Consider the following 16601-nt stretch of genomic DNA (forward strand, 5'->3'; position numbering starts at 1 on the left):
GTGAATGAGCTGGGCTTTTCCTGGGCAGTGGTCCTGCATGCCCACTGATGGGTGGCATTTCTGACCCTTCAGCTGGTGGGCTTGTTGAGGCTGAACCTAGTCAGGGATGGATGGACAAAGGCAAGGCCAGCGTAATGAGATGAGAGGATGCTGGTCTCCCCGTCTTCACTGCAGACAGGCGTGTTAGACTGAAAGAATCACAGATGCAGCCTCAGAAGCAGTGCCCAGCCCTCAAGCAGGGCACTCGGCCCACGCCGCAGGCTGCGGGGTGGAAACAGGAATCAGATTGTGGCCCGGCCTTCATGCTGCTGCAGTTTCCCTACCGCTGTTCCTGCTCCCTTCACCGCCCAGCGTCCTTTTCTGTGAGATTAGTGACTGTACCCTCCCTTGTGTTGCCACCACACTCGGCTCCTACCTCTCTCAACCCTTCCACGTGGTTGTTGACTTGTCTGTCTCCTCTTGGATTGATGACTCCCAGCCCGCCCCCCAGCTCTGATTGGGAACGTCTGTGTCCAGACTCCCACTCTGCATCTCAGCTCGGATGCCGACTGGTCCTCTCAAATGTGCTTCCGCTGCTGCAGCTCTTCCTGTGTGGAACACGGCGAGAAGCACACGGCCGCAGCAGGTGTCAGGCGTCATTCTAAGCACTTGATGTGCCCAGAGCACGACGTGTAGTTCCTGCCTCCCCGGTCTCTCTCTCCCCAGGTACTTCCTCCATCTCTACAAATGCTGCAGCTCTCCACTCACTCTTCAAGCCAGCAGTCTAGGAATCAGCCTCATCCCTCTTTCCTTCATGGTCCACACCTACAGCAGATGTGCCGGCCCCTCTCTACACTTGTCTACCCATCATGCTCACCCAGTGCCCACCACCCGGAAGCACCTCTGGCTTGTTGCCCAAGGATTTTTCTAGAGAATATGCACGGCTTATCCACAGAGCATGGCAGAAGTGCCAAGGGATTTCCTAAGAGTTGTCCTCAACCCGTGGTACATGAGAATTTGGTGGGTAGATACCCCCAACCTGCAATGGGCCTGTGAGATTAAAGCCTGGATGTGCACTGTGGCGACTTGCTTCCTGGGGTACCATGTACTGACTTCCTTCCCGTGACCGTATCGTTGCCCCCGCTCTCGCACCTGTGCTCCTTAGGATTGCCTCCCGAGGAAGATCTCCTCTTCAAATCTTTGTTTCCAAGTCTGCTTCTGAGGGAACTCAAATCCACAATATTCAACTGACCATCCTGAAAACAACCACTTCTTACTACATCTACAGCCACCGTCCCAGTCAAGGGTCCACGGTAGCCTCATCTCTTACCCGGACCATGGCAACAACTTCCTAACCGATCTCCCTGCCTCCTCCCCAGGCATCCTAGAACCTGGGTCCCCTATTTGAGCCAGAAGGTACTTTGTAAAATATAAATCAGATCCGCTAACTGCACTGCTCAGAACCCTCCCATGGCTCTCCATCTCACTTAGAATAATACCCAACTCATTACCGGTGACCACAATACCTTTTATAGTTTGAGCTGTCCCAGCCCCTGTGGATGCCCCCATCACCGCTCTCCCTGCCTTACCCTTGGATACGGTCATTTGGTTACCGTTTTAGCACCTGCTGTTCCCTCTGCCTGGAAAGCACATCCTGCTTTGGGCACAACTGAATTTTTCACATGATTAAGGAGTTTGGTATTACACGCAGCACTGGGTGTGGTGCATAAACAATGAATTTTGGAAAACTGAAAAAAAAATTAAATTTTTTTTAAAAAAGGAGTCAGGTTAACTGTTCTCTTCTCAGAGAAGCCCTTGTGGACTGTATGATCTGAAGAAACTCTCACCCTCCCTTCTCCCTGCTTAGTTTTCTTCATAGCACTTTCCACAGTCTGAGTTTACATATGTCTTCTCCCTCATCTGTGGCATCGCCCAGTTGACTAGAAGCTCAAAGGGAACTTTGTCTATTTCTCTGTATCCTGAGTACCTATAACGGTGCCCAGTACACATTAGGGACTCAGTAAATGCCTGTCGAATGACTGTGTTAATGAGCAAATGACTCCCCTCCCTGGGCCACGTCTGGGCTCTTGACACACAGAAGGCATCAGTGACATTTGAGTCAATGAACGAGTAGATAAGTTCATGATGGGGCCAAGTTCACACTCTCCCCAGACCACGTCGAAGAACACGGAGCCCTTTGTACGGAGTGACCATCCCAGTGGATCCGATTTCCCCTCCGGCTCATTGACTCATGGAGAAAGCCCCTATCTCGGGCCATTCTAACCACTCTGTCCTTCCTTTCTAGGCTTTACCAGAGGGGCAGACAGCTTCGTGGGACACAGCCAAAGAGGATGAAAACCGCAATAAGAATCGATACGGAAACATCATATCCTGTAAGAGCCCTGAGGGCCTGGGGAGCAGCCAACTCAAGGCCCAGAGGAGCCCAGGGCTACTCTGGTCACACTAGGGGCAGGGGTTATGGGATCTGCTGGCCCCCACTAGGGGCAGGTTCATGACTTCTGCCAGTCCCCAATGTGAGAGGGGTAGGTGCTGTAAGGTAAGTGCCTTGAACAGCACATGCCCGGCGTGGCAGAGGCCTGCATTGGCCAAGACACTTGGTGGCCCCGAGCCTGCAGGAGGAAACCATGTTTTGTGCAGAGCTCAGGGAGGCACGCAAGGTCATTACTTTTTGCTTGAAAGTGAGCTTTAATATTCCTGTAATCACCCGTGATACATGGTTTGATGAAGGCTGTGATGCAGAGTGGTTAGAGCCCTGTGGAGTCAGACTGCCTGGGCTTCTATCCCAGCTCGGGCCCTCGGCAAGTTACCTGACCTCTTGAAGCTTCAGTCTCCTCCCTTTGAAATGTTACAAACAATAAAGACAGGGTCATTTTAAAAAGGTAGGTGAACCTTTGCGCAGTGCTTGGCACCATTACTTTTAGCCATAGTGTTAGTTTCTCGTGGTCCCTGAAGGTCAGAACAGATCAATAATTCCACCTTCTTTGAACCAGAAATCACTGACTACCCATCAGGTGACATGAAATCAACCAGGTTGGTAGGGGGATGGGCGTGATCAGGGGTCCATTTTGGAAAGATCACTAGGGTAGCTGATTGGGAGGATGGATTCAATTGGGAGAGCCTGGAGAGAGAGGGACTGGAGGCTACTGCAGTGGTCCCAGCAAGGGACAGTGAAGCCTGAATAAGGACGGTGCCAACAACACACAACATTGTGTGCGACTGTGCGTAATATTCAGTGCTAGACAGTGAGACAGGGAGAGAGGCGTAGGTCACACGGTATTATCACTGCAAATACTGGTATGCACAGCCTTCAAAGCAGCATAAATGCAAAGAGGACAAAGTTACTTCATGCAAAATGTTGGGCCTATAGCCTGATTGAAACAAGAGCTGGCAACAGCTTTTGTCTGCCAGGGTATATTCAACCTGGACCTTTGGACATCTCACTGATTGTGTGCATTGCATCTCTGGTCTCAGCTCTCAGGATTACCCCGTCTAGCCAACAACAGAGGGGGAAAAAAAAGACCTTGAATAACAAATTATTTCTAGCCCAGTTCAGTGTTTTGTTTTGTTTAACTGTCTAGACATTGCCTAAGAAAAAAAAACTTGGAGGAAGAAAGCATAAGATACAGGCAGCTTGCAAAGGAAGAAAGAGGCAGAAGTTTTAGCTTAGCTGTTTCCTGTGCTGATTTAGGAATGGGCTATGAATGGTAGAACTAATCAGAAAACATTTATAATTTGTCTCTTGGAAGATAGTAATGTAGGCAGCAAGATTTCTTGCAAGTAAAGCACTGAAAAGAGATGCTCGAACAATCAGGATGTGTGTTTTTAAGACCCACAACGTGTGGGCCTCTGCTGACCCAGGCCTTGTGCTGGGCCCTCCGTCTCTGCTCCCATCGAGCTCCCGTGCTGGGCACAGGTTGCAGCTCACTCTGACCATCCTCTGCTCGGGCACCATGCATACCATGTCCTAAAATTATGGACTGTGAGACCTTAGGTGATCTCGCCAAATCTTAGTCATCTCTCTGTAAATTGAGTACAAGGAGGTCTTCCTCCTGGGGTGTTGTGCAGATAAGAAAAGATAAAGACTAGAGCACTGTGAGGAGGCCTGGCCTCCCTGAGACAAGAATATCCAGCCTGGGCCAGGCATCCATGCAAAAGCCCATGGGGGCTAAGGATAAAAAGATACACCAAGTTGTCTGTCTTCCAGACTTCCCTGCCCATCCTTGGTCCCCAGCACCTTCGCCCAAGCCCTTGTCAGCTCTCACCTGGACTCCGTCCAGCCATTTTCCTACAGCTGCACATCTAATCAGACCCCCAACTTCCACTTATCTATCTCTGACACAAGCCAGGGGGACATCCTCAAAATGGGAATTGGATCATGTCGTTTCCTATGGAAAACCCTTCAAATGGCTTTCCTGCATTTCTAAACATTCTTTATCCAAAGGCCCTTAGCCACCTCTCCAACTCCTGTTTCATAACGTGTCCTCTCCATCCCGGTTTCCTCAGTGAACCCACACTGATCTTCATTCAGTCTCTTGAGCTTTCTGCATGCCACAGGGCCTTTGCACACTCTGTGTACTCTATCAAAGTGCCCTTCCCACCTCACTTTGCTCTACTACTAAGTTCTACTTATTCTTCAGATCCTTCTCAGTCATCACCTCCTCAGGGAATTCTTCTGGCCCTTCAAATTTGGTCAAAACCCCATTATTCACTCCATGGGGACAATGCATGTCTTCTCTTTAACCCTCCTCATCATTGAGATTTGAGAGGCATTTGGATGACTATCTGCTGACTGCCTGTTTTCCTCACTGGAATAGATGCTCTGTGACAGCAGGCAGATAACTGTACTTCTGTGTCCCCAAACCTGGTGTATGGCTGGGGCTTAGCAAATAGAAACTTAATGTTGGAAAGCAGACTCTGTACAAGACCCCAGAGAGCTTCAGCCACGGACCATTCCCTTCTGGCTTCTCAAGTAAAATAGAGAATATTCGGGAAGAACAGAGGGAGGTAAGTGGGATGACAGAGGGCACAATGACATGCAGGAGGAAGAAGAGACTGAGTCTGAGTGGGGGCAGAGAGCTGGGACACAGGAAGGGGCGGGAAGAGAACCATCCTGGCCCCTGCAAAAGCTGCAGCTCATAAGGCAGGATTCCAAGCAGCAAGGAGAAACAATGAAGGGGATTGAACTCCATCCCTGGGGGTGCAGAAGACACTGTCGGCTCTCGTCCTACCCACACCCCATGGCCGGCCCCCCTGGTGTAGAAGAATGATGAAGTTCTCGAACCTAGATGAGGTTCGGTGGGGTGAGGTTCGGAGCCGACGGCTAAAGAAAGAATTCTTAAGACGTCTCTGGTGCAAAAAGGCGGTTTATTAGAGCACGGGGACAGGACCCGTGGGCAGGCAGAGATGCGGCCGCCCCGAGTTGTTAGGGTAGGCGTGTTATATACCTTGCGGTTGGGGGGAGGTGGTGAAGGGATGGGAGATTTCGACAGAGCTCTCACGTGCTAAGGTGGGCCTACAAGGTGCCGGGGGGAGTCCTTGCCCTTATGGCTTGATCAATGTCATTTTTAGGTCAGGCATTAACATCAAGATAGTTGGGAGATTCTTAGTGGGGTATTATGACCCTGCTGTCATTCACATTCCCTTCTACCTCAGTCTCCTCCAGTTTATGGTGGGGAGGGGGACATTAGGGCTTCAGGACATGAGAGTTATCTGCCTCTGGAAATTTGTGCTATTGATAAGGTAACCTCCCTGTTTAGATCTCTAGGATACCTGTAGAGCAAGGGAGATTCCTGTTCTGCAGGATCGCGATACCTGCAAGTTAACTATTTATCGTTTTATGGCAGTCAGGGGTGCCTGAGGAATGCTACACATATGGAGGGGAGCGGGTGAAGAGGGGGTGCAAGGCGCCAGCTTCTACTCTGTCCTCAGCCAGCCTCCTGCTCCCTCATCAAGAACACCAGCAGACTGTCTGGCATCCTTAATTGGGACTAGAGTGAGCGAGCAAGGCTCCAGCATGCAACGTTCAAGGAGATGCCATGCTCGGGGGAGTGACCCTGAGAGGAAGCACCTCACTGAGGGCTGTGCCCTGGGCGCCTTACTTGCTTCTTCCCCCTCAGGCTGCCCTGACTGCTTCTCTTCACCCGAGGACCTGCTTCGAAACTGGGGCAAGATACTCTGTGGAAAAGGCCATCTCTCTCTGGCCGGTGAAATAGCCCAGCTCCTTCCCATCCCACTGAGGGTGTGTTCTCAGAAACCTTTTCCAGAATTTCCACAGGGCCTGGGCTGCTGTTGTCCACCACAGGAACAGGCTTGCAACACCCCCTCTTGGGGGCTGCCTTCTCTGGGCTGCCTCCCTGCCCCCGCTTCCTGCCGGTGCCCCTGCTCCCGCATAAACCACATGCACTGGTGTCCTCCTCCCGCATCTCCTTCTGGGGAAACCCAGAGATGGCAGAGGGAATTCAAACACCTAACAATACCACCTCAACGGGCCCGAACAATCCTTCTCACGGATGGATCAGTAATTCTCCAAGGCACCGCAGCCCGAATCACTCTGCACTCCCTACAAAGGAGACAGGATCAGGCAACCTGTGCATTCAAAAACCCTGGAAGATGTACAGAGGAATGGAGCAAAGAAAGAGTCCTGGAATTGAAACAAGAAAGGGGAAAGAGAGACAGCCCCGAGGAATGGAAAGTGTTCCTGTCCTTGTATGTGTCCCTCCCAAAGGCAAAGTCTGCCGCGGCTTGATAAATAGAAATATTCTTGGCACAAGAAGAAAACCGGGTGTGATTAGCATCTTAAGGAACCCAGAGCTCTGGGAGGCTGGAGTGGAGGACAAAGGCCCAGGCCAGGAGGACAGAGAAGATTAAAGGGGAAGAGGAGGAGGGAGAGCGCTGCCTGCAAATGAAACAATGGAAGAGACACCTTGGTTAAATCAGCCCTTTCTTCCAAATGAGGCTGTTTAGAATTTGGTAGCAGAGACCATGGGGTTTCCAGCGGTGGGATGACAAGGCAATGAAAGGGAAGGAAGTGAAGGGAGATCCAGAACAAAGAGTTCTTTGCTTTCAAGTGGCTCTGGGACAGAGTCTGTGGACAAGAGGAAATTTCAAGACCACCCCCCCACCCCGCCCCCCACCCCAGTGTTCCCATGGGTCTGTGCTTCCGGAGGGGGTTTCCTGGGCTGGCGGGAAGAAGTTGCAGGGAGGAGAGGAAGCCACTGCAGAGGCTGCAGATTTCATCAGCTCTGTCGGGGTCCCCGCAGGAAACAGATGGGACCCTCCGGGGACAGGCGGGAAGAGAATTGAATCAAGTGGTTTTTGTATAAAGGGGTGAGCTAGGTAGGTGGGGGGACAGGACAAGGAATAGTGCAGCCCTCGAGGCTAAGTGTTCAGAGGAGAAGCTACCAGGACCCCCCAGAAAGAGAGACTTGACCTAACCGGAAGCGTGGCCTTCAGAGGCATTGCAGCGAACCCACGGAGACCCCAGCAAACAGCTGAGGGAGTAAGCACGTTCGTCACGTTCTCTCTTGCTCCAGCTCGTGCAGGTGGCTTCCACTGGCCAAACCCCAACCCAAAGCCGGAGGACGGGGGAACCTGCAGACCTCGTTCACTGGGCCAAGGTATACTAGAATACTGGACATGGGCTCAGGCAGAGCCGGGTTCTAGTCTCAGTTCCGCCCTGGACCGGGCGCATGACCTTTGGCAAGGTCACTTCCTCTCTCTGACCCTCGGTTTCTCCTCTCTCAGGGCACAGAGGGCACATTAAGATGAATGACTGCTGACTCCAAATCCAGTGCAGCGACTTTTAAACCCAGCTGAGACTTAGTCCAGCCTCTTTGAGCTCACAGCGAAGGAGTGATGGGCCAGAGATGTGGAGTCCCCAGCCCAGGTCACCCCGTGGGTCTGTAGGATGGCCCCGCCCAGCACTCCTGGCTTGTGCTGCCAGGATACCATGTGAGCCTGACAAGGAATCCTTCTGCATCAAGACACATCATGTTCTCGGGGGAGAACGTGCTTAGGGCTCCGACCTCAGAACAAATGGCCGACTGGGATGAACTTTTCAGAGAGGCCCTTCTCACTTCGAGAGAGGAACTCAGGTTTACAAGAAACCTAGAGGCTTTTCTCACAGTGGTTTCTCTGCTGATTCTGGGAAGACAGACCTGGAACGGCAAAGGGGGTGCGTTGTTCAGTGCTTCTGGCTCTCAGTCCGCCTTCTCCTTTGGGGTCTCCGAGGGCGGGTTAGGGACCCTGCAGATGGGCCCTGGTACAGAAGTCGTCAGTGCCCTGGTTCATCGGAAGACTTGTTCTGGCCACTGGAGCCCTCTCTGCCTGCCGACAGGACAAGCAAGAAGTACCAAGAGGTGAACCGTCCCCAGGAGCAGCTTTCAGCCGTTGACTGAGAGAGTGGGTGTGTGAGCACCCTTCCTCCTCTGCCCTGAGCCAGAAAAACCCACTGGAGCTCTCAGCAGGATGAAGCCGTAGTGATCTGCCATGGGAGCTTGCTTGATGACACACCCCTTACCAGATTCCTTCCTCTGTCCATCTCCTTCCCATTCCCCTTCCCACTTCTGGGGATCACCTCCCATGAGGACTACTTGTACTCAAATCCTGGTCTCAGATTCTGCTTCCAAAGGAACCTAGATGAGAAACCTTCCTTCCTTCCAGAAAGTCCCTTTAATGGAGTGTGGGCAGGACAGCCTGCTTAGGATGAAGCAGTCAATGGATCAGGTGGTCCTTGTGCCTCTCACTTCTCCCAATGCTCTTCTCCTCTCTGCCTAACTTCTCTGCCCCCATCCAAAGGAGCCACCCAACCTCAGCCGGCACAGAGTGGGCAGAGCGAGGAGGTGCAGAGACTGCAAGGCTGTTTCCCTCTTCTACCCCAGCCACCTTCTCTCTGGATACTGGTAATCCAATCAAGATTGAAGGTGCTGACCTTTACCTTCAATGAGGTACCAGGCAGTCTCAGTGGAATTGTCTGCTTCCTCCCTATCCACTCGTGCAAGATGATGGCATTAACATTTCCAATCCTTCTAGGAAATGATATTTCAGCTCCACAGTTCATTGTAATGAGCCAAATCTCTTTTCTCTGAAAAATTGCACCTTTCCTTTACCCTCCTGAGTGCCCAGAAGACAGGAAGAAAGCACATCATATATCCAAGTGAGAGTCTCTCCCCAGCCCCACCTCTCTCGAGTGATTCTTTTCTTAAGTGGTTTCCACTCGAGAAGACCCATTTGTAGGGCTACCTTTGTTGGGGGAGGAGGGGAAGAGAGGCTGTGGTTTGTCTGGAGAGTTAGAATGGCACACAAGAGGAAAAAACCCTCTCCCCGGGGATGGGGTTGGGAACACAGTGGGATGGGCAGTGTTGGAGTCAGAACCGGCACAGAAGGGGAGTGGGGGCAGCAGGTCGTGGGGTTTCAGGAGGAGTAGGGATCCCACCAGTCCAAGAGAAAGTTCTCGATCTTACACCTTTTCCTGAGTTGTTAAACTTCTTGGAGATTTGAGTTTCTCATCCATAAAATGGCGTGAACACACACACACACACACACACACACCACTACCACCACCACCATGACAATCAAATATCAAAACATTCATTAACCTGGGGCACCTGGGTGGCTCAGTGGGTTAAAGCCCCTGCCTTCGGCTCAGGTCATGATCCCAGGGTCCTGGGATCGAGCCCCACGTCAGGCTCTCTGCTCAGCAGGGAGCCTGCTTCCTCCTCTCTCTCTGCCTGTCTCTCTGCCTCCTTGTGATCTGTCTGTCAAATAAATAAATAAAATCTTAAAAACAAACAAACAAACAAACAAAAAAAACATCCATTAACCTCCTTAAAATAGTACCCGGGAACATCGTATTCATGCCACACAGATAAATTCCTCTGGTTCACCACATAACACAAGGTGGGTGTCTAGTCCCAGGGCCCAATTCTTTTGGTCTCTCGCAAGACAAACTGAAGAGAAGAACAAGGCACCTCGCTGCATAATTGAACATTGACCTACACGCTTAAACCAGAGTGTGCATCAGCATCTCCTAGAGGGCTTGTTAAAATACATATTTCTGGGCCCTACACCAGAGTTTCTGATTCACCAGGTCTGGGCTGGGACTCAAGAATTTGCATTTCTGACAACCCCCCAGGCATTGCTGTTGCTATTGGTCAAGGGACTACATTTTGAGAACCACTGATCTAGAATAATAATTACACTGGATTTACATACTTGAGTTTGATTTCTTACGACGCACCGGGTGCCTTCCTATCTCACCTTTTTAAATCCTTGCAGTACATCGGCAAAGGTAGATAGGATTTTGATGCTATAGTTGGATAAATGGAGACTCAGGGAAGGTAAGGAGCTCGCCCCAGGTGATGTGGTTAGTGTATGACAGACCTCCCACCTGCCTCCTGAGTCTGCCCGATTCCTCTGCAGAGGCAGAACTGGCTGTCAATCTGGAGACAGGACAGAAGGGGGGTAACAGATCAGGGGGGTAACAGATCAGCTATGGGGAAAGGGGATATTTGAGCAGAGGATCCAGGCATACCTTGCCAGTTCTGTGTAGAGGAAAGAGCCTTGGGTCCCAGGCCATGTTACCTAAAATCAACTGTATGGCTATTAAGCAAGGGGCCTTACCTCTTTCTGGTTCTCAGTCTCTCAGACACAAATATGAATTCATCTATTAAATAATTATTGAGTACTTGCCATCTGCCAAACACTGTAGAGGAGTCCAGTAAATAGGATGCCTTTCCTTAAATAGAATGTGAAGGGGAGCCACAGGTTAATCATGTAGTCACAGAAATACAGCTGTTCTAAGAGTTCAGAGGTAAAGTCCAGGAAGCTCTCAGAGTCTGGGGTGGAGAGATCCTAGGAGACTTCCTGAGTAAGGAACATTGAGCAAAGACCTGAAGAATGAGATGTTGCCAGACTTTGTGGAGGTGGGTTGGGGTGTTCCTATACATGTGCAAAGGCCCTGTGGTCAGAGCAGACATTGTGCATTTGAGCAACTGAAAGAAGAGCATAGTTATCAGCATAGTATTTGGGGAGGGGAGCATGAGGCTAGACTGGGAATTGGATCCCAGACCATCAGATCATGCAAAGCGTTGTGGGCTTTATTCCCTGTTAGTAGTGTCCTGAACTGATTCATACCAGCTTGCAAGAACAGATTGTTAAATTTTCAGGAATTTTGTAAGCTAGTTGATGCCATGTTGGTAGCTTGAAATTAGTCATGGTGGGAGTATTTATACCACAGAAACCAGCAGACTGTACCGATCAGGGCCTTTTTTCCCTCCAGAGAGCTGTTTGCTAAACATTTAGCAACATACCACTGGTCTTTGTCCTAAAATGACAAGGAACAGATTGATTCCAGAGGGACGGTGTTTCTGTTCCCCTGAAGTTGTGTTCGGCAGAGCTCTTTGGATCTTCATATCTTTGCAGCTGTGTCTCCCCTCCCCTGCCACCGGTTTCCTCTTCCCCACAAGCCTGTTCTAGCCCATCTCCCACGTCAGCTGAGAGCCAGGTGGGGCCAGACTCTTCTCACCTCACCACGGAGGAGTTTGCATCTCCTCTGTGTGACTCTTCTCAGCATCTCGTCTGGAATATCAAACGCGGAGTACCAAATTAGCTGTTTTTCGGGCTCGCGAAATGTAGATAGAGCATAATGAACGTTCTGGGCTGCTTGTAAATTACCTTGTATAAACTTCACGTTGCCCGCTGCCCCATCTTTCTCCATGTGCCTGTGGATAAACACAATTTTTTATCCTTCTAATTATATAAAGTTAGAAGAAGGGGATACAGAATAATATTAGCATCTCCCAGAAGGAATAAATAAACCATGAGGACACCACTACTCCTCACAAGGCTGAATTCTGTGCTTTCAAGAATACTCACCACACATACCTCCTTGCCTCTGCAGAAGGTAGGTTTACAGCTGGTACGGAAGGACAAGTGGGGAACACCCATTCCTTTTTTTTTTTTTTTAAGATTTTATTCATTTATTTGACAGAGAGAGATCACAAGTAGGCAGAGAGGCAGGCAGAGAGAGAGAGAGGAGGAAGCAGGATCCCTGCTGAGCAGAGAGCCCGATGCGGGACTCGATCCCAGGACCCTGAGATCATGACCCGAGCCGAAGGCAGCGGCTCAACCCACCAAGCCACCCAGGCGCCCGGAACACCCATTCCTAAGCATCTCAGCCCTGAGCCTCATGTCCGGCCCAGAGCCACCATTTAGTAAGCACCTGCTGCATACCAGGTACTGTCCTAGTACCTTTTTTTTTTTTTTTAAGAGCAATCTTAGGTTTCAGAAGAAATGAGCAGAATATACAGAGAGAGTCCCCATGGGCTGCCTGCCTCCCTCCCACATTCAAATCCCCCGGTTATGAATACCTGAATCCGTGTGACGCATTTGTTACAATTAATGAACCAATCTCGATCCATTATTATTCGCTAAAGTCCATGGTTTAGAGTCTACTCTTTGTGTTGTGCAGTTCAGTGGGATTTTAAAAAAATGTGCAGTGACATGTATCCTCCATGATAGTATCACACAGGATCATTTCAGGACCCTAAAACGTCCCCGTGTCCCTCCTGCTTATCCTGTCACCAAGCCCCTGGCAGCCACTGATAATTTACCGTGTCCATACTAGAGTGTCACAGAGCGGGAATCACACAGTATGAAGCCTTTGCAGACTCGCTTGTATGTTTCCTCCCTGTCTTTTCATGGCTTGATCTTTCATCTCTAAATATCACTGAATGCTGCTCCACTGTCTGGGTATGCATTTGTCTATCCATTCATGTACTGAAGGACATCTTGGTTCCCCACCCCCCCAAGTTTTGGCAGTTGTGAGTGAAACTGCTATAAACATTTGTGTGCAAGTTTTTGTATGGACATAAGTTTCCAACTCATTTGGGTAAATACCAAAGACAGCAATTGCTGGAATCATATGATAAGAGTATGTTTAGTTTAAAAAGAAACTGCCAAACTGTCTCCCAAAGTGGCTGTATCATTTCACATTCCTACCAGCAATGAACCGAGAGTTCCTGTTGCTCCATATCCTTGCCAGCTTTTGGTGTGGTCACTGTTCTGGACTTGGGCCATTCTAGTAGGTGTTACAGAGATGTCTCGTTGTTGTTTTAATTTGAATTCCCTAATGACATATGATGTCGAATATTTTTTACATACTTATTTGCCATCTGTGTATCTTTTTTGCCAAGGTGTTTGTTCAGATCTTTCACCCGTTTTTTTTTTAAATGGGGTTGTTTTCTTGTTGAATTTAAGTGTTCTTTGTATATTGTGGATACAAGTCCTTTAGCTGATATTCTGCAAAGATTTTCTCCCAGTCTGTGGCTTGTCTTTTCATTCTGTAAATACCCTGGCACTTTTTGTGCCTGTGTTTTCTCATTTAATCCCCCCAACCCTCTGTAAGCTATATAGTATTGGCTCCTTTTTGATAAGCAACCCAAACTAAGGTCGATCAGTTGACTTACTAAGTGATAAGGCTAAGATTTGAACCCAGATCCTGACCCTCAGCTTCATACCCCACATGATCGGTGTATCCCACTGGCTACTGGTTAGCCCTCTGGGAGTGAACCTTGGTCATTGCATAATAAAATAGCCTTTCACGGTCTCAGAAAAGTAGAGGTATCCTGTATATGGATGCCTTGCAGAGCCCAGAATGGGTATTTGCATCTAAGTGCCTTAATACAGGGTTGAGTGCCTCTTGTAACCCAACCCCTGCCTACCTTCTTTCTCTCTCCTTCTGTTGCTATAATCCCCTCACACTGCTGTGTCCACAAGGCAGGAAACGGTTTTCAGTTTCCCCAGTGTGCTTGCTTTTTCAAGATCGCTGTCTTCACTTTCTTCGTTCCCTCTGATGGAAGGACCCTTCCTCACTGTCTACTGATTTAGTCTTAGCCCACTTTTAATTCCTCATTCACATACTCTTCACAAAGCCCTCCTTTCTCCACTTCCCAGACCTTGAAGTTCTACTTCTGTGTATAGTCTCCCACACGAGATTCCTTAAGCATGAGTATCATTTTGACAGTACTTCCTTGGGCCATTCAACCAGCCTGCACATAGTAGGTTCTTTATAAATGGAAGAAGACATGATACTGACAAACACCATCATCTGGAGGGTAGAGGCCCCTTTCGTCTTTAAGAATATTTAACTTAAATAAGTTTGTTTCTTGTTGGTTTTTTAAATCCTTTTTGCTTTCAGATTTTAACTTTCATTTTATGTTAAATTCCCTCTCTACATTTTAAGCCAGAATCTCTGTTTCCAGTGCCGTTTCCAGGGGCAGTCATAACTCAATAAATAAAGGAGATTTTTGAATCAATAAGTCATTAGTGAGACCAATGAGTGAAAACACAATGTGCATTTTCACTTTCTGAGGGAATATCGTTTTTGTAACCACTGGTGATGGGGCTCAACAGTGTCAGCTCAGAGTCAGGTGCTGGGCCTTGCCTGACTCCTTGCTCCTGGAGTGGGGTGGGAGGGGTCCCACAGGAAGTCCCACTCCTGGGGGAGCTAGAGTACTGCAGGATCTGGGACCAACCATTTTCACAGACTCCAGGAGCAGTGCCTGCCAGATGCTGGAAGTCCAGGTAGAGCACCATGTGTGGATGGAGCCGGCGTTCAGGTTCGGATAGACCTGAGATAGAATCCCAGCTCTGCCATGTGCAGGCTGCATAATGTTGGGAACGTGCTTAACCTCCCCAAGTCCCTATTCCTTCCTCTGTGAAATGGGAAGAAGGAACATACTATATCATCATGGTATCCTTATATACTGTAGTAATCCACAGAGCTATGTTGAGGAATAAATGATTGAGTGTCTACTCAATAAATGATTGTCCACTGATACTGGCCATGAACTCCATAAAGGTGAACTTCGGACTCCCAGCTTCACACCCCACTCCCCCACCACCCCCAAAGAGATGAGTTTGACCTCCCACCTGCAACTCTCCCCCATGAGGAGTAAGAAAAGTGGCAATCCAGCGTATCTCTGTGTCTATCATAGTGCCTGGCACACGGTCAAGGACTAATTTTTGTGAACTAGTGTCTTGCCCAGTCTTGGGCCTTTTTATCTGTCCTGGGTTCCATTCCTTGCCTTCTCCTCTTCAATTGACCCCTGTGGGTTGCATTTTGTAGTCTCTTGCCAGCTGGTATTTGGCTGACTTTGGCCAAGGACATGCCCTGGTAGGAGATTGTAAGTCAGCGAAAGGAAGAAGCCAGGGTACGTCTCTACTCCCACCAGAGAGTGGGCACAGCCCCACCTCTGATAACCTCGCCTCTACCATCTGCCCCACTGTTCCCAGGGGGGTAACAACTCCTTGCTAGCGCTGATCTCTGAGTTTCACAGCCTCTCTCTGGCTTCTCGGCTCTTCCATCACTGGCTAACCGATTCTCTGGCATTAATCACCCCCACCATGTACACTTGAAGCCATCTCCAACATCCCGTTTAGACCCCTCTTTGGAAGTAGGAGTTTCTGAGCTCAGAATTAGTTCCACGACGCAAGGGCCATGCAGCCAGTCAGTCCTTGGGAGCCTCAGTGTCCTCATTTGTAACAGGGCTATGCTGCTTGTCTCCCAGGCTCACTGCGAGAGTCCAAAGAGGTGATCCGTTCAGAGGCTCACTAAGGATTTGTAGAGCGCCTGCTGCAATTGGAGGCCCAGAGGATGAAACAGGGAACAAAGCGCTAATGGCCCTGTTCTCGGGGGCTTCCTGTTCGTAGTAATAGATGTGCCCCTTAAACTGCAGAGGGCTGCATATGTCTTAGCAGGATACGCTGGCCCAGCCTCCTGATCCCAGGGACACTCGCAGATGCTCTGAGTGCTCCAGCCCACTTGCTGGGAACCCTAGCTCTGTCCTAGACTGGGCAGCAGAAGCAGGGACATGTAGCGATGGGTGACAGGGACCCAGACAGCCTGCTGAGCCCCTCCTCCCTCCAGACCCAGCCAGGTTGTTCCGTTCATGTGCATCCTTGGCATGTCACCACGTGCCTTAATTAGTTGTAAAGAATTAGCCTGATTCTTCTGCACAAGGGCTTTTTTTCTTAATGGTGCTTATTTGTTGTTATTTGGAGTAAACGTGCCATTGACTAAACCCTGCAAATCTTGTTTATGCCTGGATTGTGTCTGAAGTGGCATTCTCCATAACATGTTTTTAGTTATTGATGACCTCTTTTATAATGACGGAGCCTGCTTCCCTTGAATGATTGTATTGATAACAATATGTGGCCAACAATCTATTTGCAACAATTCTCCAAGAGACAAAGGGAAAGCATTTGCGCACATGAAGAAAATAGGCAAATTTGCTGTTTTTCAGCAATAATGAAAACATGTTAGTTCGGATCTGACGCTTCTCGCCTCCTAAGTGTTCTGATCTCTCTCACCCTGTCGTGTGAAGAAGGTATTTCTACTGCCCTTTTAATGACAAAATCACGAAGACTTAAAGAAGCAGGCGACTCACCCAGGTGGTTCATGATGAGTGCTAGAAGGGCAGGTGGAAAAAAGGGAAGGAGCATACACAGTGCTTTCTAAGGCACAGCAACCTCCCTGAGCCTCAACGGCCTTATCTGTAAATGGGAATGATAGCAGGGTGGGAAAAGGGGTCAAATGAGAG

At 49.3% G+C, this 16601-nt stretch overlaps 1 protein-coding gene across 4 annotated transcripts in view; it reads left to right on the forward strand.

Moving 5' to 3' along the window:
- PTPRT (protein tyrosine phosphatase receptor type T) overlaps positions 1-16601 on the forward strand; it is an 804817-nt gene that overhangs the window by 715329 nt on the left and 72887 nt on the right. For all 4 annotated transcript variants that reach the window (XM_044263018.1, XM_044263019.1, XM_044263017.1 and 1 more), the window contains one exon: positions 2285-2372. In XM_044263018.1, the coding sequence (XP_044118953.1) occupies positions 2285-2372 (88 nt within the window). The remainder of the gene's footprint in view (positions 1-2284; positions 2373-16601) is intronic.

The sequence above is a fragment of the Neovison vison genome, chromosome 8 (genome assembly GCF_020171115.1).
Source record: "Neovison vison isolate M4711 chromosome 8, ASM_NN_V1, whole genome shotgun sequence".
Classification (NCBI taxonomy): Eukaryota; Metazoa; Chordata; class Mammalia; order Carnivora; family Mustelidae; genus Neogale; species Neogale vison.